The sequence below is a fragment of the Achroia grisella genome, unplaced genomic scaffold (assembly GCF_030625045.1).
Source record: "Achroia grisella isolate CSIRO2021 unplaced genomic scaffold, CSIRO_AGI_Agris_v1 utg821, whole genome shotgun sequence".
In the NCBI taxonomy this organism is placed as follows: Eukaryota; Metazoa; Arthropoda; class Insecta; order Lepidoptera; family Pyralidae; genus Achroia; species Achroia grisella.
This window is the reverse complement of record NW_026713035.1, coordinates 3843288-3870783: the sequence shown is the minus strand read 5'-3', so window position 1 is coordinate 3870783 and position 27496 is coordinate 3843288. Positions and strand designations below refer to the sequence as shown.

At 33.6% G+C, this 27496-nt stretch overlaps 4 protein-coding genes across 4 annotated transcripts; 3 read left to right on the top strand and 1 right to left on the bottom strand.

Moving 5' to 3' along the window:
* Window positions 1-1596: 1596 nt before the first annotated feature.
* LOC131852076 (valacyclovir hydrolase-like) lies at window positions 1597-4062 on the top strand. Its single transcript, XM_059202697.1, has 4 exons — window positions 1597-1863; window positions 2335-2488; window positions 3108-3363; window positions 3969-4062. The coding sequence occupies exons 1-4, from the start codon at window positions 1597-1599 to the stop codon at window positions 4060-4062; spliced, it is 771 nt and encodes a 256-aa protein (XP_059058680.1).
* A 1307-nt stretch (window positions 4063-5369) lies between these two features.
* On the top strand, window positions 5370-11037 carry LOC131851993 (valacyclovir hydrolase). Its single transcript, XM_059202556.1, has 5 exons — window positions 5370-5752; window positions 6463-6720; window positions 7337-7490; window positions 8266-8518; window positions 9156-11037. The coding sequence occupies exons 1-5, from the start codon at window positions 5630-5632 to the stop codon at window positions 9247-9249; spliced, it is 882 nt and encodes a 293-aa protein (XP_059058539.1). The 5' UTR covers window positions 5370-5629; the 3' UTR covers window positions 9250-11037.
* A 59-nt stretch (window positions 11038-11096) lies between these two features.
* On the bottom strand, window positions 11097-20265 carry LOC131852041 (serine/threonine-protein kinase Warts). The gene is made up of 5 exons (XM_059202621.1): window positions 19988-20265; window positions 19176-19652; window positions 14149-16279; window positions 13133-13419; window positions 11097-12668 (listed from the first exon to the last, which is right to left on the bottom strand). The coding sequence occupies exons 2-5, from the start codon at window positions 19428-19430 to the stop codon at window positions 12246-12248; spliced, it is 3096 nt and encodes a 1031-aa protein (XP_059058604.1). The 5' UTR covers window positions 19431-19652; window positions 19988-20265; the 3' UTR covers window positions 11097-12245.
* A 498-nt stretch (window positions 20266-20763) lies between these two features.
* Window positions 20764-25831, top strand: LOC131852051 (thioredoxin domain-containing protein 5 homolog). The gene is made up of 8 exons (XM_059202639.1): window positions 20764-21109; window positions 21195-21331; window positions 21924-22042; window positions 22586-22726; window positions 23679-23834; window positions 24034-24224; window positions 24935-25061; window positions 25629-25831. Exons 1-8 carry the CDS (start codon window positions 20964-20966, stop codon window positions 25815-25817), a joined length of 1206 nt encoding a protein of 401 aa, XP_059058622.1. The 5' UTR covers window positions 20764-20963; the 3' UTR covers window positions 25818-25831.
* The last annotated feature ends 1665 nt before the right edge of the window (window positions 25832-27496 follow it).

Genomic DNA, 27496 nt, shown 5'->3' with positions numbered 1-27496 from the left:
ATGCCATCATTCCATTATTATCCATAAAAAAAAACTGAATAATCATATTCATAAAACTCTTAAATCTAATTTTTTTAATAATCTTTTGAAAATTACAATATCGGTGTAATTATATATGAAACTCATCATCATCAAAACATCATTTTATTATCACACCTCTGAGCACGTGGGCGTTTCTCTAAATACATAATTAATTAATAAATATGTAGAACAAAATACCTACTTGTGACTTCTGCTACCTTATCTCATTGACCTTAAAACACAAATCAATTATAAATCAATTTTATTATAAAGTATTTAAATTTGTTTTAATAAAACTAGTGTTGTGACATTTGTGTTATACGCTTTATATCTTGTTTTTTTTTTATTGTTAATTTGAGGTGGTGATCCCACTCACACCAATAAAGGATGAAAGCGTGAAGTTAAAATTAGGTTTCTTACCTTATCATAGTGAATTCGCCCCTCCGTAAACCCTCCTGCACTAACAGTTTACGCTGGCGGGGCACCAGTGGAGGATGAGAAGATGAACATGAGGACAGGTCAGTTAGTCCATCGTGGTAAATTCACTAGAAATTTATAGATGATGGTTTCATGGGAACCGCCCCCCCCCCTCCCTCCCAGGGCAACCTGACTGTACCATACATTGCTACCAATGGAGTTATTAATCCACGTTACTGGCAATCTCCTTCCCTCCATTCACCAGATATCAATCACGCTATTTTCCTCTACAAGTGACCATATGAAGATTGACCTAGCACAGAGAGGGAAACTCCGAGCAGTTCTTAGAAGTTGTGGCCTGGGTGTAGGTTTAAAGGGTACTTTGCCTGCATATTGGTATTATTGAAAAATGTATTCTATAAAATTGGTTTCTAATTCGTCCACGCGCTTTAACACAGATCGCCTCTTTACGATTTCATTATATGTACATAAGATATTTTAGAGATAAGATATAAAATAGAAGATTTTACTATTTTATTGTATTTGGTGAAGCCAAAGATAATAACATTACGTTTTTATTGTATGTAGAAATAATAAAGAGTATATTATTTGACTAGTTGTACCCGCGACTTCTGGTACTATTGTAGCTACTCGCAATATTTGATGATTGTTAAAAAAACAATAAATAAAGCATATGATGCAATCTGTTCTATAAAGAAATTAGCTGACCAGCCGAACGTTTGTTTGCTATATAAATTTAAGAACTATGTTTCTATAAATAATAGGGTGGTAGAAGGGTGAAAATGTAAGTGAATATGTATGTAAATTTTAATACTACATCATACAAGCCTAAATTTAAATATTAAAAATAATATATAGATTAACTTGGTACACTTTTATGTGGCACCTGACACACAGACAATTTTATCTCATCACGATATTATATATAAAGATAAGGATGATTCTGTTTATTACTAATCACGCGATGTAATCGGTTTATGAGTATAAATATACCCAAAATACTAACAAATACACTCACAACTCTATGACGTCTAATATACTATTCCATTATTACTAATTGCTCTTGACTCCATGAAACGCACTGTCAATTCAGAACCAAAAAGTAATTTAAACGTAAGAAAAGAAACTAGCGTTACAATGTTTCGTGAGCAGAAAATAAAAATTGGGGATTATTATATCAATTACTTAAAAGTCGGGAATGGACCACGCAACTTGCTGTTCGTGCCAGGTGCTTATGGGTCCATATGGACAAATTTCAAACTACAAGTGGAAGGGTTTGACCGGGAGAAATTCACGTTGGTTCTGTGGGACCCCCCTGGTTATGGGAATAGCAGACCCCCCGACAGAGATTTCCCGGCTGATTTTTATGAGAGGGACGCTGATTGTGCATATGAATTGATGAAGGTCAGTATGATTTAAGCCAACCTTTTTTCTGCGGTGCCTCACCTCAGCCTTTCTAAAATTCTTATGCCCCACAACGTAGAGTGTTGTGTTATATCCAACCGATATTTTTTAACCAGTAAATTTTTTACAGCGCTAATGACTAAGGATAGTCAGCTAAATATCCAGCGAAATTATATTTACGACCATGGTAGATTTTAATTATTTATAAAATTGTGTGCGCGTACCTCTGCCTCGCCTGTGCAGCCAAGCAATTTCCTTGGTAAGCTATCACCCGCTTGAAGGGTAAGATATAGCAATTAAATTAATATAGTAGAGTGATCTAGAGTTTTTCATTGACTGATTGATTTGCGTAGTCTGCATATATGAGATAGGAGTGCCCACGCTGATGACTTCTACAAAGTTAAGGCCTACCACAAAAGAAGTTATATATATATGTATCTATATGTTTCAAGGCTTTATTAATTGTTAAAGGCTTTAAAACTTCCAACATACTCAATTTTGGGATGGTGTGACGGCGGGATAGTTAGTATGATTCTTACTTCGAAACATCCAGAAGTGACTGAAAAACTGGTAATTTGGGGGAGCAAGGCGTTCATCCTACCACATGAAATTGCGGTATATGATAGTAAGTATCCACATTGAAACGAAGTAGCGTACACCACTATGCAGTTTCATTAAAATCAGAAAAAAACCCCTTTAGTTGATGGTCTCCATAATTGTGAAACAATCATATATTATAACGCTTACAATACTGGAGAAGGGGATTGTTGGTAATGTGGACTACTGACTCCATTGCTAGCAATGTACCATGCAGCTTGACATCCACGAGAACGACCTCTCTAAATCGTAATAATTCCTTGTGAATTTACAACGATGGCCAAACTGACCCTACCTCATGCTCATCTTATCATCCTCTACTAGTACATCATCATCATTATCTGCTTCTTCTTATCCCATTTATTTGGGGTCGGCGTAATATGTTTTTCTCTTCCATTCATCTCTGTTTGTAGACATGTCGTTATTTACTCCCTTTCTCACCATACACCCTCCTCTACTAGTACACCGCTAACGTAATCCTTTTGCGAAAGCGGGTACTCCATTACATTATGATCCATTAAAAAAGCTCTTACAATAGTTCTAATAACACCTCGTTTCCAGAATTAAAGTTAACCGGTAGCGCAGACGGATACTGCATTAAATGGTTAATCCATTAAAAACCTTACAATACTGCTTCTCGTTTCCAGAATTTAGAGATCTAGATGTATGGTCTGACAATCTTAAAAATCCGATGTTAGAATTGTATGGAGAGAAATTCGGAAGTTATTGGGCCAAATGGACGGATAATGCAATATACTCTGTATTAAAAACTAGAGAAGGTAACATTTGCTCTGATCGTTTGAAGGAAATTAAATGTCCCACGTTAATACTATATGGAGAGAAAGACCCGATAGTGGAAACTATGCACGCATCTTATCTGCAGACACATATTGAAAACTCAAGGTAACATAAAGATAGAACGATATCCTCTCCATATCTTTTCCTCCTCGTGTGCTATACCGCTAGACGACCTCGGTGGGTTCGATTCCTCGCACGGCACAATCATTTGTATTCATGAGTATGATTGTTTGTATCGGTCTGGGTGTTTTCTATGTATAATATATATATATATGTATTTACGAAACAAAAGTATCTATGTGTTTATATCAGTTATCTAGTACCCATAACACAAGCTTTAGCTAGCTTAACTTGGGTCTAGATGGCGTTGTGTGAATTGTCCTGAGGCTATTATATTATCTTTTCCTGTTCTACTTAGAACAACCGGCGATCCGCAGACTATGGGTGGTATATTAAAGCACGTACGTGGTCCGCCTCAGGCCATTCTTAAACACATACAAGAAGATTTAACGGACTGTACTTTAAAAAAAACGTTAGCTTTTGACATTTTTATCGTTGCTGCTGTTACATTACTCTCTTAATGTTGTCGAATAGCCTATAATTTAAGACCTTTAATTTTTCGATCTAAAGAGGTTAAACTACTGAACTACGATGCTCTCTACTATAATATAAATAGATAATATAGTACTTAGCATATATTTTATTTTCAGATTGTACAAGTACCCAAAGGGCAAGCATAACATACACATCAAGTACGCAGAGGATTTCAACAGAAGAGTTCAAGAATTTTTACTACAACCCTAATATGTCTCTTTACCAAAATTACTATAGTATGTAAAATTAAGATTAAATGGCATATTCAACACGCGATACATTTTCAAATGTCATTATGTTAATTAGGAAATTGTGTAGAAGAATATGTATATTTATAAGTATTAATTTAATAAAAAAATATATGCATGCATGTATTATTTTGCCTCGCAATATCTCCTATTCCATTCCAAATAGGATTGAAATTAGTACAATGGCCTCAGCCGAAGTTTGAATCTAACAATAACATATTTTCTAACAATTTGCCTTCCATAAGTTCCTCTGGATTTGGACTCTACCATTTTGTTCTGACGAAACTCTAAAGGCCAGCAGCGTGAGAATACTTAAAAAAAACTTTAATAATTTAAGCTCAGTCACTCAGTCAAAATATGATCAAGACATGTCTATGATTAGGCTTGCTGCATACGAAAAATTTGTGGTTGTGTTTTGTACGTACACTTAGGTCACCGAGAAAGTAATCACTACGTTATTTTCAGATATGATACGACTATTAACAACAATACTAGTAACTTAGGGATGTTCGATTAACAATCGTCATCGTTTAGTGAATAAATTAATAATTTGATATTAAGAATACGATAACAATGACGAATAGAACTTAAATCCTAAAAACGTATAGGTACAAGAGGAAACAACTATATTTTCCAACATCAATATTTATTATTCGATATTTATAAATATACATACGTACTCTGTGATTTCTAGGAGGATCTGTGACTGTGAAATTAACTGTGGTAGTGACTAATTTTCAACCTTTGAAGGTGACTTAGGTGACCTACTATGCGTACTCTGAGCATTATTGTATGACGCAGATGATAGAGACACAATGCAGTGAAACATTCTTACAGTCCGACCGCTCAGAGTTTGCGTTTCTGACAGGTCGGGATCGAATGGGCTAAATGACTTTGAACTCAAGGTTATTTGGCCACATTACAAAATAAGGAAACAGTTGACATAACCTTTAAGCAGCGCAAATTGATGTGGTTTGACTTTTAAAAACTATTGTTGGAATAATTATTAATTTTTTAACGTTATAACTCGTTAATAAGGTTATTTAAAATTGTGTATCATCTAACATCGCCCATTCGATCCCGACCTCTTAGAAACGCAAACTGAGCGGCTGGGCTGTAGTTTACAAATAATCACTATACTTAGAAATACAAATACAATTCACAATTCATTGTGATAAAATGTCATTGAATGGAAATAAAATACCAAAATGTCATTCGTATCATTCAAGCGTGGTGTAATCGTCCATATGTGTATTTATATTCTAGTATATAAACAAGGTACATATGTGTGTATTTATTATGTTGTTTACTACTTATACTTACCTATGTTTACCGTATGTTATCTGTATTTACTATTTTTATCATTGAATGCTTTGTCTGTACCTTATACTATCGTCTGTTTAGTTCGAGGACGTAGTTTGTGTATCTGTGCTTGTCTGTGATTTTTTATTATTATTGTATTAACCAATAAACAAAAGTACTCTATTTAATTAATTCAGTTGTTTTATATGATATGATACCTTGTAACAATGATAGTTAGAGGTCTAAAGATTATTTTTACATATAACTCCTCCTTATGCAAGGCACAGTGTTTACGCAAAACAATTAATTTTCATACGTCGGCATTCTTGTCAACATCAGCTGTTCTAAAGGTAATTTAATAGTAAGCTGTATGTTAATATGTTTTTGTATAACTGTGTATATACCTATTTAGGCGTTTATAATAATAGAACCATATTTTATGTAAATTAATTAACGTATTGTTGAAGTAGGTGACATTTCGGTCGTATTTTTAGTGATCTGCATCCAAAAAATTTAATTAGATCATTATGGTGTGATTTTGTATTCATATAATATGATCTTTCCGTCTCAGAATAATACCTATGAATGCAATCGATTTTAAATTTGGAATTCTTCTATTTAAGATTTTTTAATTAGATTTTGTATTGTAAAAGAAAGATCGGTCGCTGCATTCGAAGCGAATATGAAATCCTTATGTCATACATAAGTAGAAATTTCAAACATCTGTATGGAATCATGCATCGGTATGCACACTGCACGCCAGCGAACGCCGGATTTAATTTTAAAGTAATTTGGATGGTACATATTTATATATACATGAATTAAGTACCTTCAATAATACATATAGTAATTATTAGACGACATAAGATGAAATATCCTTCACGTGTGTTACATGATAACGTATATAGGCAATGGTTCTCGCTTACCATCGGAAGGGCCGTCAGGTTGCTTGCGTTACGTTAAAAAAACTTGAAAAATCAATACGAGGTAAATTACACTACTACACTTCGCCCATGGCACGATTTTATAGCAAACAATTTCCATGTCTAATTTATTCCAGGAGGAGAAAATAAAAGTTGGGGATTATGATATCAATTATCTAAAACTCGGGAATGGGCCACGCAACGTACTGTGCGTGCCAGGAGCTCTTGGGTCTATATGGACCGACTTCAAGCCACAAGTGCAAGGTTTTGACCGGGAGAAATTCACGTTGGTTGCGTGGGACCCTCCAGGTTACGGAAAAAGCAGGCCTCCCGACAGGAATTTCCCAACTGATTTTTATGAAAAGGACGCAGATTATGCTTATGAATTTATGAAGGTCCGTACAAACTGGGCCCATAACTTATTACTAGTAGCATCTATATACATAAAGATTGGGTTTATTGGTATACTATTTAAAACTAAAAAAACGACTAAACCAATTTTTAGGATCTGTGAATTATTGGATTTATCGATGTTACGAATATCTAAAGTGAAGTACCTAAGCAAACTGTACGGAAGGGATAGTGATAAAATATCATGATATAAATGAGCTAATTAAATTATTTTGATCAGATGAAGCTGCAGCCTGGTAAAATAATTTAGCGTGCTCTAGTTTACCACTTGCTAGATCAATGGCAATGGACCGCTTTATACATAGTATAAATCGCTGTCTCTTCGTTTACTACGCAACGGATTTCAATGAAATTTTTAGCAATAGATAGTGATTCAAAAGGAAGGTTTATATTATATGTATAATGCATTCATATCCTTACGAAGCCGGACGAATGGCTGATTATTAGTAAATCATAATTTTTATACGCCTAAGCATTTTATCGCCATAAACTCGTAGGCTATATATTTTTTATTGAAATTTAAAGCGGGTGAAACCACGGTCACAGCTATTTTATAATATGTACCTTTTTAAATTGACAAGATTTCAAACAATTTTGAAGGCCATAAAGCTGCCAAAGTACTCCGTGTTGGGATGGAGTGACGGCGGAATTGTTGGTATGATCCTCGCCGCCAAGCATCCAGATGCTGTTGACAAACTGGTCGTTTGGGGCAGTAATTCGTTCATCCTACCCAATGAAATTGAATTATATAACAGTAAGTTAGAATTATTATAATAAAGTGTACATTAATGATGGACTCTGTGGTCAAGTGGTTTACCACAGCATTCTTACGTCCGATGGTCGCGGGATCGACTCCTCGCATGGTACAAACAATTGTATTCAGGAGTATGATTGTTTGTATCGGTCTGACTGTTTCCTGTGTACATATTAGGTATGTATTTACTAAAAAAAATCTAAGTATTTATTATTATATGAGTTATCCAGTATCCATAACACAAGCTCTGCTTCGCTTGGGATTAGATAGCTGTGTGACAATTCTCACACATAACCTGAGATATTATTATTAATTACTAAATACATAAAAACATTTTAATATAATGACAAATAAATGACATTGTCATTTGCTTTGTCGTTCTGAAGAACTAAGGTGTCATGTCACTCTATAGATAAGTAGATATTACTGGCAAATAAAAAAATATAATAATATTAATATCTGAGGACAATTCACATAGCTTCATCCAGTCCCAAACTTAGCAGAGCATGTGTTATTAGTGCTAAACAACTGTATAAACACATAAGGTATATATTTTTTGTAAATATGTACATAAAATACATAGAAAACACCCAGACCGATAAAAACAATCACACACATGAATACAAACGCCCGCTACTATCGGAATTAAAGACCGACACAAACAATCATACTCATAAATACAAATGTTTGCACCGTGGGACCATCGGAATTAAAGCAGCGAGCTAAACCGCTAGACCGCCGAGACTGTTAATTAAAAAAAATCATCTATTTCCAGAGGTCAAAGACATCAGCGCATGGTCCAAGAAAATGAAGGAACCCATGATTGAATTATACGGCGATAAGTTCGCCAGTTACTGGGCTGAATGGGTAGATGGTGTAATAAATGTGTTCAAAGCCAACAATGGAAATATATGTTCAGAAAGGCTGAAGGATATTAAATGTCCCACATTAATATTGTACGGAGAGAAGGACCCAATGGTGGATAGTGTGCATGCCTCACATCTACACACACACATTGATAATTCACGGTGAGTACTTGATACGGTTACTTACGAGTTTAGCTGTCACTGAAATCCTCTGATGCTAACCGTAGCATCAGAGGATTTCTTCTCTGATAAATATAGACAAACTAGCTATTAAGTTGACTTCAAACTTTACCCCCAATTTCAAACCCCAAATATATTACCCCTTCTGGATATATTTTAGGATAAAGATCAGCCTAAATAATAGATGGTGTTACGACCAGCTATTCTATGTCAAATTTTAGTACGAGCCATCATCGTGAATGAATCGTGAAAAGGTAACAAATAGACAGAAAAACATACATTCCGATATATCAGATATATGTATACTACTACTATTAGTGTGGACTTAGTAAATATATATAATATAAAATATTTTTTTCTATCAAACAGGCCGTTAGCTTTTTGGCCATTTCAATTTTGATTTAAAAAAAGAACTGGTCTTTATAGTTTCGATAATATCTCTAATCTTTCCCAAATTCCTGCTGGCAATAACTTTCATAATTTCCAGAATACGGGACATCAATGTTCTGTATTTTATATAAAAAATTGCAATAACAATGGCATGTAGAGAGACTGTGAGCTCACCTCACATATTTCCCATTCATTTATCCTTTATTATATTATAAAACTCCTATTTCAGATTATATCTCTACCCGGATGGCAAACACAACATTCATATAAAATACGCCGAGGATTTCAACAGAAGAGTACAAGAGTTTTTGTTACAAACATAACTCAATGTTTCGTTACAAATGTTTTTTAAATCGCATAATTTTCTATTAAACGTATCTATAGCTAACTAAATGTTCATTTTTCGTTGTTAATGAAATCCATTGGCAAACTAATAATAATATTAGAAAATGTTACCTAAGGCGCATCTGTATGCTGTAATTCTGTGACGACTGTACTGTAAGTTTATTTACATTACTTCTTCAATGTCTCGAAATGGTCCTTTGAGCCGGACAAAGACCATGACATTGTTTTTATTAGGGATATTGTTTCTGGAACTATGTTAATTCTGTTTTAGATTATGAATATATAAAACGGGGAAAACAAAAGAACGTAACAATATTCCCATATTTTCATTTACTCCTTATTAAGCATGTTTCATTTCTGAACAAAACAATTTACAATAACACAAATTCAATGTAAAACGAATAATGACTTGTTTGTCCGTACTGTACAACTGTGAACTGGCGTCTTGGACGCTACAAACAGACATTCCTGTATGGCTGAACAATCACACGCACATCATTTTGTTCATTAGCATGTTACAGTTTTGACTACACATTACTATGGGCATTGGTTAGTGAAAAAAAATACTAAACAATTCTTTTTACAATTATTAAATGACTGAATGAAACTGTGACATAAATTATAAATATGTTCAGAGCCTAACTATAAATCATCAGTCAATATTAAAATAAGGGCGAACACATACGAGCGTAACGCGAGTGTGGTTGTGTTAGTACAAAACAAAACAAATATTTGCGTTGCATTTCCACTAAAATTTCATATAAAAGGTGACATTCTTATTAATCAAACGCAACTCTCGACTCGCAAAACTACGTTCGTGTGACTCCGCCCTAAATATGCTTCAACAATGTAAACATGTGTTTCATTTTAATAAATATTTATTGCATTTATTGCACTGTGTATAACATATCAAAAACCTGATCTACAATTTAGTATTGTATTTACACAATTTATCTACCAGTAAATGTATAAAAAATGTTTACATTATATCAAGGCACACGTTATGAGCTGTCCGCGACATAAGCGCGGCGCCGCGCACACTTTACTGTATATGACTTTATAAATTACGTTTTACAAGTATATAAACAAACACACATAAGCGGCCTACCTCGATAAATACGTAAGAAAATATCATGACCATATCAAATCATTCACTAATTCATGTAAGCTTCTCTTATCTCATAAATAATTTCTCTAGTTACAAAAATAGTATACACTGAATGGAACAACACTAGATATCGCGGGGGAAGCCCCGTCAGCACCAAGTTAGCTGCACTGCCTTCGCGTGAGTCTATGTCTATACAGATCTATACAGAACAGGGGCGAAGCTAGTGATGGGCAAGCACAGATACATTTAACCTAAGCTGACTAAATACTCAGTATATAATTAATAAATACTGAGTTCTTACTGCTGAGTATTTACTCAGTGTCACGTAAAAAAATACTTTTTATACATAATATAATAAACAACTCTCACTTACTAATATCATACATCGCGTTTTATTCCCAAACTAAGTAGAAGTTATAATGAGGATACTAGGCAACAGATAGACATACTTAAATACATAAATAAAATAACTAGGTTAAAATAAATACCCAGATCAACATAGACATATTCATAAATGTTTGTATTATGCGAAAATGAAACCTACTTTATGAATCATCTTCGCCAGTGTTAAACCGTTACAACACCTACATCATCATCACAAAACTCACTCACAAACATACACTGTATATTGTATACAGTGTATGTTTGTGAGTGAGTTTTGTGAATGAACAATGAATGAATACTGAGTGAAACCTCAGTATTCATTCATTGTTACTGAGTATATAGTCAACCTAAATTAAATACAACAAGAGGAGGCAAAGTTCAACTAAAGGACCATCTTCCTCAAAGTAATGTAGTTTTAAGTGTAAGCGCTGTGATTTAACATAACCTCGCCTTTAGTAGGCTACAAGTTCAATCCACATGTATATATAAGTATTTCTTTTACGAGTAACCGGCCTTACATTGTTCGGCGTAATTCATTAAAAATATATGTATATTACCCGTAGTAAGTTCTATTTAGATTGAAACTACATACATGATTTATTAAGGATTGAATTTCATTGCACCACAAACCTTCAATTTCATTATATGCCAATCTTTTTCACAAGCGCCACGAATTTTAGCACTGGAGCCTATAATCACAATAATTTAATGTGTTGCCAGTGATCGGTATCAAACCTGGCCACATTTAAATATTCTGCATATAAATTCCTGACTCGGGTGGTTGCAGACACCATGGCAAACTCAACTCATCAAAGACAATAGTAAAACGTCCCTAGCACGCTAATGGAGCATGCTAGTCGAATTACGAAGATGAATATTATACCCACAATAGTATTAAAGCGTGTAGTAAAATATCTTTTACTACCTTTTCAGAGATCACAGTCGTGAGATTTACTCGTATATATAATCCTCAATAATTTATACAAATATATTGTAAAAAGTTTAAAGGTAATTCTATATTTACTACTCGATAACAATTGGACAGATTCGAAATTTTGGCACATAGAATCAGCATATACAACTATAAATCAGCATATACAAATATAAAACGTTCCTCTAGAATAATTTAGTATCCTAGTCCATGCAGATGTGTACTTAATTAATTAATTTTCAGATCCAGAGATTACCTACAAGTTATACGGATATCTGTACGGACATAACTCCCGCGCGGCCGTGCATTACCGTGCTCCATTCCTACATATATTACAATGAAATAAGATTTACCCTTATAAATACATAACGATACAATATTACAACATTATCACCGGGATTATTAACAATATGTTTTAATTAAATTTTAAATATGTTACGTTCATTATGTTACGAAAACTAACGTTTTAATAGAGAGAGAGTCACACACTTTTAATCGAAATACTATATGTTAGTCCGAGTGTCCTTTATCACTGTGGGTGTTGATACTGGTCACACATACACAGCACCTGGATTGTCATTGTCATCGAGATTGATTTTGTTGTTGTAACCATCGTCAAAGAACCTCCGGAAGGTGAACTCGAAGAAGCCATGGAACGTTTTCCCGTTATCGAGGAGCTCACTGTCTGACTTGTTCGAATCGGCACTACCAGAATTTCGCAGCTTATCCGGATCTATTGGATCAAAGTTCGAGGTATCCGTCGGGTAATCGATTCTCGGTATGTGCGGTGCAGGTTGTCTCCTTAACCCTTTCTCGAAGTCGATGCTTTTTAGGAATGGGTGAGATTTCACTTCATTGGCGTGGTTGCCGATTCTCTTCTCTTGACCAGAACACAGTTTGAGGATTAGATCCTTGCTCTCTCGAGACAATTTCGCCGCGTCCGGAATGCGAAGCGTACTCTCCCAGTTAATCACCTAGAAAAATAAAAATATTTATTGATAATCTATAAAAAAAGCAGATGCAAAATTGTAATTGTACATTGCCATAATTTTATTTTTCTAATATGAGTCTATTTGTTTGTATGATTACGCCCGGTGAGTGTAAAACTACTGATTTTGTTATAATTTTAAGTAACACATATTGATTAAAAAGTCTTCAAAAGATGGAATATTTTTACAGCATTCAGAAATTATATTAAAATTTATATTGGAAAATCAATATTAATTTTCCTTCAAATTCTTTTAACTTTATATAAATAATGTAAGAATATTAAGTTTTTATACAAGTTTTAGGAATATGATGGTATGTTGTTAATCATATTGTAATTATCCTATGCAAATTAATAATTTTCTCCAATAGTGATAGTTTTCCCTGTATCTATCCTGTAAGGCGTTTATTGTGAGGCTATAGCAATATTTAATAATAAAGTATAACATACCTTGAGTTGCGTCTCCGCAGGTGTTGCCGCCAAGAAGGGCGGAGACCCCACGAGCATCTCGTACAATATGACACCTACAGACCACCAGTCGCACAGTTGCGTGTAGCCGGTCCGCTGGAGCACCTCAGGCGCGATGTAGTTGGGTGTGCCGACCAGTGAGTGCGCTAGACACCGTTGGTGCTCGCGTTTGCGTCGCCTCTCCAGTGGCTTCAGCTGATGGCACCGGCATTCACCCATCGCGCCCCACTCTCCGTCTACAGGGTCCATTGAGTCTTGTCGCCCGTGATCTGAAAGCAACAACACATTATTCATTTATATAACAATAATATATTGGACCATATTATATATAACCTTAAGGACTAACAAATATATAAAATAAAATAATAATATTATCTTTGTGATCACCACACTCATTATGGCAATCTGCCACGGTAGCTCCGGTACACCAACCAGGCCAGTAGTCTACTTTCATGAAGTTGTACAGCATATTTAAACCCCTATCTAGTCAGAATTTAATTTGTTTTTAATAATTTGTGGCTGCTATATTTATTGTATAATGTTGATATAAAGCCTACTCTATTGCTTTACTAATCTATAAATAACCTTCCCTTACTCTTCCTTAAAATAAAGTACGGCCTGTGATTTAAGTCACACGCTAAAATCCGCTAAATGACCGTCTCTTATCAGTATTCAGACAGAAATAATTCTATTACAGTTGTTTCCAATACGTATACTTAAACATACTAACGCCTTCCCCATTTTCGACACTAGAATGCAGTTAGGACGACGTTATTCCAGGACAACATAAAACAAATTATTCTTCAGTATTGGAGAATAGTATGGTGTTGCCTATTTTTTGTACATGTACTTAAAAAGTGCTATTTCAATACAATAATAAAAGTAATCTAATAATAAAGTGTAATTGCGGCTATGTTTATCTTATTCTGAGTAAGAACAAAAATTATACATACCAAGTTTTAGTTACAAAAAAATAATACAGTATGAAAATAACTTACCATTTCGCTGGTAGTATTTAGAATTATGCGTCCACCGGAAGCCCGTACACAAGCCGAAATCAGTTAGCTTGATGTGGCCGTCCCGATCAATGAGTATATTATCTGGCTTGATGTCTCTATGGATGAAGCCCATTTTATGGACACTCTCCACTGCACATGTCAGCTCTGCTATGTAAAATCGCGCCAGATTCTCCTCAAATATACCTAACTTGATTAATAATGACATTAAATCTCCGCCCGGTATGTAATCCATGACGAAGTACAAGTTATCCTTATCCTGAAAACTATAGTATAACTTGACCACCCATTCATTGTCGGCCTCTGCTAATATATCCCTTTCAGCTTTAACATGCGCCACTTGGTTGCGTTTCAGCACATCAGCCTTCCTAAGTGTCTTCATGGCATATAGATGACTAGTATCAATCTTCTTTACAAGAGTCACTTCCCCAAATGCACCCACACCGATAGGCTTAATTTTTGTAAACATTGATTTATCCATTTTTGCCCTTTTCAATCTTATGTAATTAGACTCCTTCTGGGAAAGCATCTTCCTCATTTGGCACTGTGCTTCTGCGCTAAGGCCTATTTTGTTCATTTCTTTTTCAAGCTGCATTCTTCGGAATGTCCGCTGCTTGTATGACTTTAATATATTTTCCACATGTTGCTCCATAAAGAACTTGAAGGCTTGAGGTGAATAATTCCTTACTTTACAATCCCTTCTTTCGTCTTCTTTTTCTTTACTAATATTTTTACGTTCCGGAATAGGTGATTGATGTCGTATCTTCTCAACTTTTGGCCTTCGTTCTGAAGAGCCATTGGAACTCTTATCGGATCCGGAAGCAGCGGTCGTATCCTTCAGAAGATTATTGGTGCAATTTTGATTGGGACACTTTATTTCTAATGGACCCTGAGATGTTTCACCCTTAATGTCGCAATTATTAGAAAACTTTTTATGTAGTGATGTATGGTGGGAATTAACTGTCGTTGTGTTATCGTTTTGGTTACCATACGGTGGAGGGGGTATCGGGTGCATTCCTCTCTGCACAGCGAGAGCCTGCATAGTTATAGCGTAACTTGGAGGTTCAGTGGTGGGTACGGTGGGCGTGGTCGGTGCCATTATGACCGGCGGAGTAGATCCAGGCGAAGACGGTTTAGGTGCTAATGGATAACTTGGTGGTGTTTGAGTCTGCTGTTTCTGTTGTATAGAACTAGCATACGAGGGTGGAGGTGGTTGCGCCGCAGAACTCGCGACAGGCGGTGGTGCAACTGGCGCTATGGCCGTCTGTAGAACAGGCTTTTGAACCTGCGTACTCTTTACCGATTGCATAATAATGGGAGGTTGAACCGCTTGTCTCGCTGTCCACGCCTGAATAGGCGTGGGGCGAGTCATACCCGACGCCGAACCAGTTGATTGCGTCACTGTAATCGGGCTCGGGGAACCGGCAGAAGTACCTCCGGAGTAGATACCTGAAGAGGGACTTTTTCTGTAATCTTGTGACTGTGTCGGACTTTGTCGATTTTGCATGGATACGGAATAAGGTGGTGGCGGCGGTACTCCAGAATGGGGATAAGGAGGTGGCAACTCTGCTCCTCCTGCCCCTGAAGGATAAATGCTCAAAGCTTGTATCTGTTGATTGAGCTGTTGTTGTACTTGTGGTCCATTTTGGACTATCATAGGTTGTCGAGCTGGAGGAGTGGGTGCACCAGCAGCCACTGGACTTGTGCCTCTCGCTGGAGGCAATGGTGGTGCTGGAGACATTCGTTTCATTAATTGCTGCATCGCAGCTGGTACAGGTGGTGTAGAAGGACATCGTGGCGGAGGCGGTGGAGGAGGTTCAGAGAAACCAGATGGCGAGTATTGTCGACTTAATTTCTCGTGTGGCAGTGGCGGAGCATCAGGTTGCCGTGGACTATCAGATCTCGAACTTCCAGCCCCCGAATCTAGAGCAGGGCTTCCTCTATGAAGGTTGGGTTCGCGCTCTAAACTTGGTTTTCTTATAAGTTTTGTGCTGAATGCGCTAAGATTACTTGTCTTGAGAACTCCAATCAGCGGTTCCTGCTGTTTTGATAAATGGTCAAGGGCAGCATCTATACGTCCACCAGTATACTTCAGAGCCCTTAATGCCAAGTCCTATAAAGACAAAGGAAATGCAATGTATATCAAATAGGTTTCTTTAGCACTATTATTAAAAATAATCTTATATATTTTGTTTTTAAAAGATTTATATTTGGTAATTTCAATTCAATACATTAAGATTAGAAATGAAATGTATATCCGGTAACTATCCGGCAGAATACCAGAGAACTGCTATTCAATTTTAATCCAGATTAAAAAAAATATCTGGGTAACAAAATATTTTTCTTAAGTAATTATTTGCTTTATTTAGGTAGTCTTAGTATTACTTAAGGAATAAAATTAGTTTTAGTTTTAAATTTTTAATCACTCAATAGTAAATGACTGTTATAGAAAGAAAATGAATTTATTAGTTAGATAAGTATATCCGACGGATATCCGGCTAGTCAGTTACATGGTTGGCTGATTATCTGGCAAAATTGCTATCCATTTCATCTCTAATTAAGATATTGTTCTAATTATTTTGTTACATATTATTAAAATTGAAGTGTCTGTTTGTAATATTGCAATAACCGTTTTTTACTACATGCATATGAATATAAATATGGTACATACACCAATATAACATTTTTTCAATTTTGGACTGTCTGTCTGTCTGTCAGTTTGTTCCAGCTAATCTCTGAAATTGCTGGAGCGATTTTGGACGGGACTTTTTTTGGCAGGTAGCTAATATAATAAGAAGTAAGTTATTAGGATACTTTTATTTTAGAAATTAAAGTTAATTTCCACATGGATGAAGTCAGATACAGATAGATTATAATAATAACTGTGACTATTAAACATTATGAGAAACTGTTGAATGTGAAATGTGAATACTATAAACATCAGATGGCAATTGTGAGTAGCTATGACGTGGTCTGGTGTTTTGAGTAGTCATGCTCACTAAAATGTCCAGACTTGTGGCGGCGTGGTGGGCCGGGTCATTGGGCTCCCTAAAATATGGTCGAGCGCAGTGATGGCTGGCTCATCCGTCATACTCGTGAACGGGTGCTGCTTGTAGGGACTGGTCTGCTCTAATCACTATGACTGATTTCCTCTTATTAATTGTTTAACCAGTTGGTTATGTATTCAATATTTTTTTCTTTTTGAGTATTTAATTGAATTAGTGCTAATCGGTGGTTTGTATTCACACACTTAAACTTAAATTGTAAGTAAGAATAAATTATTTAAAAGAGCAACACACAAGTTTCTTGCTTGTTCTTCTTGTGATGAGACAGCATTCCGAATGAGCGGTAGATTAAAAAAAAAAAAAAATGTTATGACTATTCAAAAGTGCTTCAATGTAAGTTTATTTGAATAAATGATTTTCTATTCTATTCTATTCTATTCTGTTATCTTCTTTAAAATTGGAGAATTTATTTTAAGTATTTTATTTATACTTACTAGACAACTACAATGTCTTGAATATATATATAAAACAAAATGATAGTGTTGAAAATTGGTTCACAATTGAATTTCAGTCAATTGTGAACAAAATTGTAATATCAATTGTAAATGTCTCTGTCAATTGTTGACAAATTTTACATATAAAAAAAAGAAAGCTATAGAATATAGAACTATTATTTATAACTAAACCTATGTTATGGTGGTTAAAAATAACAAATGTAATGTGCAACCAGCACTTCTTTAATCAATATGAGCCTATTATGCTCAAAATTTGTATTAACCGACACACTGACACCAGGTGGGTCAGTCCGCAATGAAAGTAAATTTATACATTGGGACCAGGTTATCAGCCATGGGCACTTTAATTGAAACAAATCTAGGAGTTAAATAATGTCTACCTCAAATTATTGTCCACTAAAAACATATTTAAAACATAATATTGGGTAGTTAACAATGAAAAAAATGCCACATGTAAGAATAAGATTTTTCAATGTCCTCAACATGTTAAGGAGAGATCTTTATAACACTAAATCATTTATAAAAAGTATTAATTATAATAATAAAATAATTACTAGATTATTCATACATTATAAAAATATTAAATTGTTATGAATAATATTACTGTTAATTCGATAACAATAACAGATGCGAAGTAGCAACAAATAGAAATAAAAAATGTAGGTTTGTTTTACTTTAGATACAGTCTACCAAATGACTGTATAATAGACAAATTGGTATCAACATAAAACTTGTCCCTGTACTCCAATAATATGGAGTATTTATTATTATTATTGAAGATCATATATACATTTGTATAAATTCACTATTTGTTACTGTACTCTTGTTAATTAATTTCATATTCTTTGTTAATTTTATAATGTGCCTTTATACATAATGATGTAAATTTTTTAGAATTAGTCTGTTGTTATTTGTGAAAGTCTGTCAGTGGCTTAGTATGATGTTTATATTGATTTTATTTAGGTATTGTCAGCCTTGGTTTTCCTTTAATAAATAAATATTCGGGCAAAGACAAAATAACATAGTAAGGCTATCCCTTTCCTGTTTATAGAGAAACATATGTATGGTTTTTAGACTGAGTAATGATGACAAAATTAGGATTTCAAAATATAAGATATGGAATGGAGATATATAGATGCTAACACAAGTCTAATTGGAATTTTATATGGTGTTTGCATATACTACTATTATTGTGTAGTTTAGTTAAAAATAGAGTACATTATTCCAAGTGTTATTGAATAACAGAAAATATTCTCCAAATATGTTTATGTTTATGTCCTCAAGACCAAATCCATATATTTATTTATTGATTGAAGATATATAACACTTACATACTTTTAATCATCACTAAAAAACTCAAATTTAAACATTAAATAACAATCATTTTTTCTCTTTTCGTTTAAGCCAGGAAGATTATGTGAGCGATAAAACTTCTATTTATACTTTATTATTGTTACAATAAACTGTGTAAATCCAGATAGATACATACCTCATCATATCCCAAGGTGAGAAGATGATTGACAGACTGTGAGGGCACATTCAAATCTTTGTCGAGCCCATTGACTGATGAAGCACTAAAACCAGAACTCACTCCTGAGCTAACGGTGCTTGCTGCTGAAGAGCCAGGAGGCTCAGAGTTTCCAATATTAGCAAATGGAAGTAGGGAGTTGCGAATTTCGGCGAGCGCCTTCTGGTGGTAGCCCGAGGAGCGCGTAGCCGTCTTGCCGGGCGCCGGCGGGTTCATGGCGCCCGCGCCCGAGCGCCTCACCTCTCACCCCACCCCTCCCATCACATGAGCACACCCCACCATCCACACATACCCGCGGTAATAGTTTGCATTTACACACACTTGGATACTATTTCACTGTGATCCCTGCTGGTACAGATATTGTACAGTTCAAATTCTTCTATCTCTCACAGTCCACTGTTTGCCAACATTGTTTATTTTCACAATAGTTTGGTAACACTGCAAGCAAATGAGAATAAATTAAACATCGTCATTAAGTTAATTTACAATCGAGTTTTTATGTACATTGTTATTGTCAGTAAATATAAACTGCTCACTAAAAACATTGATCATGTCAACTAAAAGTATTTTTAATAACAGTAGATGAATAATATTATTATTATAATAATAAACAAGAGACTTGTTTCATTGGTGCAGTTTATATACACGAAAATATTCAACATGAATCTATCATGACATATAACTGTGGAATGCCAAAATTAGAGACGGCTTTGTTTTGTACGCCTAATTCATTTCAAGATTTTAGTTTTTAAAACATAAAAAATTTCAATTACCTGAAGCTTTATGAGTTTTGGGGAATCAAATGGGAATCACAAACGTCATAATCACGTAAAATAAAAATTGTAGTCGAGAGCTCTCACATTACCGATGACATCTTTCTTGTAGAGCACTATATACGATTGAATTATTAATGTTCATACATAAATTAAACAACGGAGAAATTAGATGTACTTTCGTCCAAATAATACAATAATGAAAGAATTATGAAAACAAAGAACTCTGAAACACAGACATGCAAGTTGGCAAACCATACAAAGCGACCATTTTGAAGAATTACCACATTCTTTTGTATGTTCAGAAACAGCATGCGACTGAGTTTTATTAACTATTTTACTTTTTTACATTTATAACTTGTGATATAGAGATTGAATAAACGACTGAAAGATATAAAAGAAATATCTAACGTATTATTAAAATCTAAAAATTCTTTAATACTTAATATTGTTTATCTTATACATATATTTATGTTTCCGATTTAATGGGAAATAATTTCTGAACACAACTTTAATATGGATCAATTTATTAAAATAAAACTAATAAAAAGACTTGTTTCTTATTTTTATTTTCTATCTTACTGTAGATTGTATAGTTTTTTTTTATAAAATAAGATAGTTTTATTTTATTTATATACAATATGCGTGTGGAGTATGTGTATAAAATTATTGTAACTTTGATTAAAAATATTTAGTCAAACTAGAATCAACTTAGTGAAATGTCAATGTCATTATCACTGTCAAGACAATTTTGTCAGTCATGACTTGAATTGAAGTTCATTTAATTCCAGAAAGTCTTATTTGTCTTCTTCATTACATTATTTTAAATTTCAATTTTGTATTCTTACCGGTACTGTGTTTAATTATAAGATGAAAAAAAGGAGATTTTAATTTAATTAATTACATACAGTTCGCGATATTAGTGTTAAGAGCATATAAATATATAAATAGCGCAGTGTAATTTTAAAATAACACAATGCATATTTTGGCAACGTTATGTTTCCTATTTTTACCATATTTTGTGGCTCTTGAGGAAAATGCAGTTTATGAATATAACCCAAATAACTTTAAACAACAAATTGAAGAAATGGATGGGAATTTCGTCATGTTCTATGCTCCTTGGTAACCGATTTAATTAAGTTAAGAAAATTTATCTTTGGAAGTCTAATTTGAGAATAATATGTATTTATTTTGTCCTTTCTTGTAGGTGTCGACATTGTACAATTTTCCATCCGATATGGAACGAATTGGCCGAACTTGTAAATACAAAGGGATCAAAATTTGCAATTGCTCAAGTAGATTGCACATTGCATCCCAGATTATGTCATGAAAATGATATAACAGGTACAAAGTATGAGATTAAAGCTTGTCAGTTTTCTTTACAGCTTGAAGAAGTGATAGGTGTACATATATAGGTTGATTAATGTAAAAGTTTGAAGAAAATTAGGGTGCATGCACTGTATTATGTAGGAGCACTGATCATAGTCAAACTAAATATACAATCAATATTAGATCTTTCAGTTTTCTCAAAAAATACAGTACCACCATACACATAGCTTGTTTGCTATAATATTAGAGTGATAAAAAAAAAAAAAAAAATGTTATGACTATTCAAAAGTGCTTCAATAAGTGTGTATCCAGTGAGAGGATACTAGGGGAGCTTATATGTATAGGCTTCATTTTTGGTACTTATATCATTGATTGCACTTACTTAGTTATTAGTGTTTTTATTATAACAATAAACATTGGCTTGTTATATTTTTAGTGTTTTTGTTATAGCAATAAACTTTAGCTTATTGGTTAAGTATCATAAATTATGGTTAATTTAATCATTATTAATTGTGTATCATGACTTAAACTGTTCTACAGTTAATAAAACAAAGATAACAAATTTCATTATATATACTGTTATATATTAATAATGATTTTGTTACAGGATATCCAACACTTTTATATTTTCATAAAAATACATTTACACCAGTTGAATATAAAGGCACAAGAGATCTACCGTCACTGACATTGTTTTTAAGTGAAGCCTTTACTATGAAATCAGATGTAAGTTTTCTGTGAGGGATTTATTGCTGATTACTATTTAGATCTATACAATAATATTATTGAATTTCCACAACTGTTCTATATATATATAACTAAAAATAAATTGAATTGATGTTATTGTGTTTAGAATTGTCAGAACAATGTATGAGACAAAATATTTGAAAACAATGTTACAGAACAATGAAAACATTGAGTTTAATGTTGTCCTTTAATTAGATATTATTATTTAATTAAAATATTACCATTTGTCATCTTATTTAATCATAGTAAAATTAATTATCATTATATACAGCATATTTTGATCTTATTTTCTTCACTAGTACTTTGTGTGAATCTAAAGCAGTCTAATAGCATTTAACTAGTGATACTTTAAAAATATAAAAAGTCTATCAGTTGAGTTTCCAGCCAGTTCTACTCAGCTGATGTAGCTAGCCATAATGCATCATGTTAATATATTTTATCAGTATGCATAATGATAAAATATATTAACATTATTAGAACAAATGTTCTGTATGAATAAAATATCTGGACATTGTGTTTCAGAGTCCAGAAAATGTGAAGGAGTCAAGTGAAGTAAAAATATACAGTGGTATGGCATACTTCACAGATCAAAATATAGAGAAGTTTGTATCTAAGGGGCAACACTTCATTATGTTTTATGCACCATGGTGTAAAGCTTCACAGGTAATAAAATTTTCAATTAAATCTTATTAGAACGATACAAAAGTTGTATTAGAGAATTAAAGAATGTTTTGCTTAAACACAGAATAGATATTAATAAATATAATTTCGGGTTTTGTGTCATATGTAAATGTATTAAGACATTATTCAAAACAAATTATATTTTTTATATCTATATTGCTATCTCAGCTGAAGTGATAACTATCATCTGTATAAATATAGAAATCATCTAACAAACATCTTTATATTATCATATACTAGTAATTTTTTATTATTGGTGTAGGTTGGACTCCATTTTCTGCAATTGGCCTCTCATTCGGGCCGTTGTGCGTGTAATTTTTTATTATTATCTATACATATAAATAAAATTGGAGCGTCTGTTTGTAATGTTGAAATAACCGTTTTTTACTACATGCATATGAATATAATTTTGACGACCTCGGTGGTCCAGCGGTCTAGTACACCGCTTTACGACCGATGGTCGCGGGTTCGATTCCTCGCACGGCACAAACATTTGTATTCATGAGTATGATTGTTTGTATCGGTCTGGGTGTTTTCTATATATAATATGTATATATTTACAAAAAAAAAAAATATATCTATGTATTTGTATCAGTTATCTAGTACCCATAACACAAGCTTTAGCTAGCTTAACTTGGGTCTAGATGGCGCTGTGTGAATTGTCCTAAGATTATTATTATTATTATTATATTATTATTATAAATATGGTACATACACCAAAATAACATTTATTACAATTTTTGTCTGTCTGTTCTGGTTAATCTCTGAAATTGCTGGACCGATTCTGATGGGACTTTTATTGGCAGCTAGCTGATGTAATAAGGGGTAACTTAGGCTACTTTTATTTTAGAAAAATAAAGTTAAATTCCATGCAGAGGAAGTTGCGGGTGACAGCTAGTTGACTATAAAATACAATATTTTACTACTTTTACAGAAAGTAGCACCAATATGGGCAGAACTGGCTGTGGAATATGCTCACAATGAGTATATTCAAATAGGAAAGGTGAACTGCATGGACAATGATATAACATGCAAGAACTTTGATATCAAAGAGTTTCCACACCTTCTGTGGATTGTTAATGGTAGAATTGTAAGTACCCAGAATATATTTGTGAAATTATTTAATAATTTACCAGTTGAACTGTTATAGTTTTGTCTCGGGTAAAATTAGGTTGAATACATTTATTATTATGTGGTACATGGGTAAAATTTGTTGTATTTAAATACACTTTGCTATTCCAATTACAATATTAAAAAAGGGCATATTATATTTTTTTTTTTATTTGCAGATGGGTATAGCTGATGTGGGTGAATTGGATGACCTTAAAATGTATGTAGAAAAGATGTTACTGGCTGAAAATCATGACCCAGAGAAATTTATGAAGAAAAAGAAGGCACTGCCTGTTGCAAGGATATCAGAGGAGACATTTGAAACATTCCTTGAGAAGGATTTAGTGTTTGTCAACTTTTTTGCACCTTGGTATGTTATTGGTTTCCTTTTTTCAAAATATAGATAGATAAAACTTCTTTTTTATGTTAAAGGGCATTCACACAAGGTACAGTAATGTAAAGAAAAAATGCAAAGTAAATACACAACTAACTTGCTTAGTTAACAATATATACCATACAAACCAAAATGTATGAGTAATGTTGTTTGTTAATATGTGTAGGTACAAAAAACGTGTGAGTAGTGCGTGTGCAGAGCCCATACGCTAAAAAATATCGTCTGCTGTTAGGTCACGTCTATTGTTATACGAAAAGTATAAATTTTTTTCGTAACAACAAAAAATTAAATTATGGATCACCTTAATGTTGTGACTCATAGAGAGTTGTAGGCTTATAGCACAGCAAGCTCTTGCAGTTGCTGGTCCCTTCTGATCTTCATATATCATTTATTAATTTTGTAATAATCAAATATGACGATTTCTCCAACGCGGAAACACGCGACGCATGACGGAGGTTGATTCCGCAAACTTCTAACAACTGGGTTTATGATTTATTTTTTACTAGCTACCCGCCCCGGCTTCGCACGGGTGTACATGTATTATACATATAAACTTTCGTCTTGAAGCACTCTATCTATTGCAAAGAACTGCATTAAAATACGTTGCGTAGTTTAAAAGATTTAAGCCAATAGACATTGGCAGCGCCTTCATGTTATACTATGTAAATAAATATTTATTATTTCAGGTGTGCACATTGTATGCAATTAAGCCCTCTATGGCTGAAGCTCGGAGAAAAATTCCAAAATGAAAGTCGCGTTTTGATTGCCGACGTGGATTGTGTGCGATCAAAACCTATTTGTGAAACAGAAAAGGTATTTATACTTGTTATTTTTCTTAGCAATAGCCAATTGTTAGAATTTAGATTAGAAATTTGAATAGCCGGTTATGCTATATACTCATTTGTGGACCGTAGGTCAAGCTATTTTATTATCAGAATTTTTTTATGGGCGACCATATACATGGGCGATGATGTCGTAAATTTGTTTTTTAATTTCTCATTGAATAGTCTATTGTTTTTAGTGGGGGCTGGGGGCCTTTTATATCAACGGGGCCCTGGACTGCAGCCCAAAAAGATCTTAGGTAGATGCGCCCCTGGGAATATACAACTTATATAATAAATACTCAAATATAAATATATTTTTGTAAATACATACATAGAAAACAAGCAAACCTTACACGCTGAAAACATTATTACTCATGACTCATGAGTATCACAAATCGAACCCGCGACCATCAAAAGTACGCCATGCCGTTTCATGCGAGTTAAGTTGCTCACCATGTAGTTAATTCATTTTTAAACTTATACTAAGGAATATTTGGAAACTTTACCACTATACATATAGAAATATATTGACATTATCATTATTATTTCTTTTTAGATTAATGGGCTTCCAACTCTAATACTGTATAAACATAAAAAGATAGTAAGTATTGAATATGGCGGCCGACCACTCGAAAGTTTAATCACACTAGTCAACGAACATCTACAGAGCGCGGAGGATGCACCGGCCTCGGATACAATCAGTAACGAGGAAAACAAGTCACAGACAACCAAAGATGAACTATAGATTAAAAAAAATGACTGACAATGCATCTTTTATTTATCTCTCTTTTAGAAGTGTCACTCTGATAAATTACAATATCAAGGTCATGCTCGACGAAGCACGCTAGTTTCGCAGGCGGGAGCAGTATTATGATATCCACAACGCGGACATTCTACTACTGCAGTGGGAAAGAGAAAATTTCTGCCTATCCCTTCATCTATTCTATTATCCATCTTACGATTACCTCTGTCTTTTTTTAGCCGTATAGCAGTTTGATTTAATAATAAATAATAATAGTAATCTCAGGACAATTCACACAACGCCATCTAGACCCAAGTTAAGCTAGCTAAATCTTGTGTTATGGGTACTAGACAACTGATATAAATACATGGATGCATTTTTTTTGTAAATGCATACATATTATACATAGAAAACACACAAACCAATAATCTTCATATTGTAATTTGGTTATTATTTCTAATACCAGTTTTATTATGTTTAAAACATGTTTGTGCACTCATGAATACAAATGTTTATACCGTGCGAGGAATCGAACCCGTGACCTTCGGATTGTAAAGCGGTATGCTAAACCACTAGACCACCGAGGCTTTCTTGTCATGATATGTATGATAAGTTTTAGTTAAGGTGCGAGAATAGGCAGTGAATTAGTGATTACAGAGTACAGGGGCATGACATCTTAATCCCCTAGATTAGCAACGCATGTGTACAGCCATAAAAGTCAGACGTCGTGAACACATAGGCGACAGTTGTTACTTATATAAAAAGAAAACAAATATGAAGAGAAAATGTTTTTATATGTTCGTTACATACGACAAATTAAATATTTTCTTATAATAAAAAAGACTCAAAAATAGTTGTCTGGGTTTTAAATTTCTATTAAATTTTATATTACTTATAGCATTTTTGAAAATAAATAAAATATCTCAAATAAAAGCAACTAAATAGCTAAATTATTTATTTATATAACTTTTACATAAGTATAGAAGTACTTTTGCTGAGCCTAAAACCTCGTGGTAATATCGGCGAGTAACGTAGGATCTAATTACCTATTATCGTCCAACCGCAAGTTAAATGGTCCTTCAGAACAGGATAGTATAACGGCCAATCGGCTTAATATAGATTATTTTTGGTATTTCATTCCTACCCGTCTAATATGTTATATTGACCGAGTCGCCTCTTATGATATTCAGGAGATAAAAAGTAGTACTGAAATATAGGTCTTTCCTCTTTCGGCAAGTAAAGTAGTAAGCCTATATATTTTTATGGGTTACGATAAGAATGAGAATAAAACATTTTAATGCCTTTACCTTTTATTAAAGATATATGATGGAATACATTTGTAGTACATTTGTTTACAAGATTATAAATATATAAATTATGGAAATTTAGAAAACACCTGGAAGGTGAGGATTAAATAAATAATTTCTTAACTTCACATCAAATCCTAACAGGATTTATATATTTATTAGCCAAAATCATATGTTAAACCATGATACAGAACTTTATTGAATTTGAACTTTTTATTTAACTCTATAAGAATAATTGAAGCTATATATCTATACTGTAAAGCTATCTTCAATTTTCAACCTAATATTGTAGAAGGAAGAAATATTATTTATTAAATCATATATATGAGATAGAAACAAAAATCAATGATACTATGTTTTTCTATGTTTTTGTAA

Excerpts from the sequence above, each read along its gene's own strand:
- LOC131852076 (XM_059202697.1), top strand. The coding sequence starts at position 1,597 with ATGTTTCGTGAGCAGAAAATAAAAATTGGGGATTATTATATCAATTAC. Across the intron at positions 1,864-2,334 it reads GTGCATATGAATTGATGAAG|GCTTTAAAACTTCCAACATA; the intron begins GTCAGTATGATT and ends TAATTGTTAAAG. Across the intron at positions 2,489-3,107 it reads TGAAATTGCGGTATATGATA|AATTTAGAGATCTAGATGTA; the intron begins GTAAGTATCCAC and ends TCTCGTTTCCAG.
- LOC131851993 (XM_059202556.1), top strand. The coding sequence starts at position 5,630 with ATGATAGTTAGAGGTCTAAAGATTATTTTTACATATAACTCCTCCTTA. Across the intron at positions 5,753-6,462 it reads CAACATCAGCTGTTCTAAAG|GAGGAGAAAATAAAAGTTGG; the intron begins GTAATTTAATAG and ends AATTTATTCCAG. Across the intron at positions 8,519-9,155 it reads ACACACATTGATAATTCACG|ATTATATCTCTACCCGGATG; the intron begins GTGAGTACTTGA and ends CTCCTATTTCAG.
- LOC131852041 (XM_059202621.1), bottom strand. The coding sequence starts at position 19,430 with ATGAACCCGCCGGCGCCCGGCAAGACGGCTACGCGCTCCTCGGGCTAC. Across the intron at positions 13,420-14,148 it reads TAAATACTACCAGCGAAATG|ATCACGGGCGACAAGACTCA; the intron begins GTAAGTTATTTT and ends TGTTGCTTTCAG. Across the intron at positions 12,669-13,132 it reads CTGCGGAGACGCAACTCAAG|GTGATTAACTGGGAGAGTAC; the intron begins GTATGTTATACT and ends TTATTTTTCTAG.
- LOC131852051 (XM_059202639.1), top strand. The coding sequence starts at position 20,964 with ATGCATATTTTGGCAACGTTATGTTTCCTATTTTTACCATATTTTGTG. Across the intron at positions 24,225-24,934 it reads GTCAACTTTTTTGCACCTTG|GTGTGCACATTGTATGCAAT; the intron begins GTATGTTATTGG and ends TTATTATTTCAG. Across the intron at positions 25,062-25,628 it reads CTATTTGTGAAACAGAAAAG|ATTAATGGGCTTCCAACTCT; the intron begins GTATTTATACTT and ends ATTTCTTTTTAG.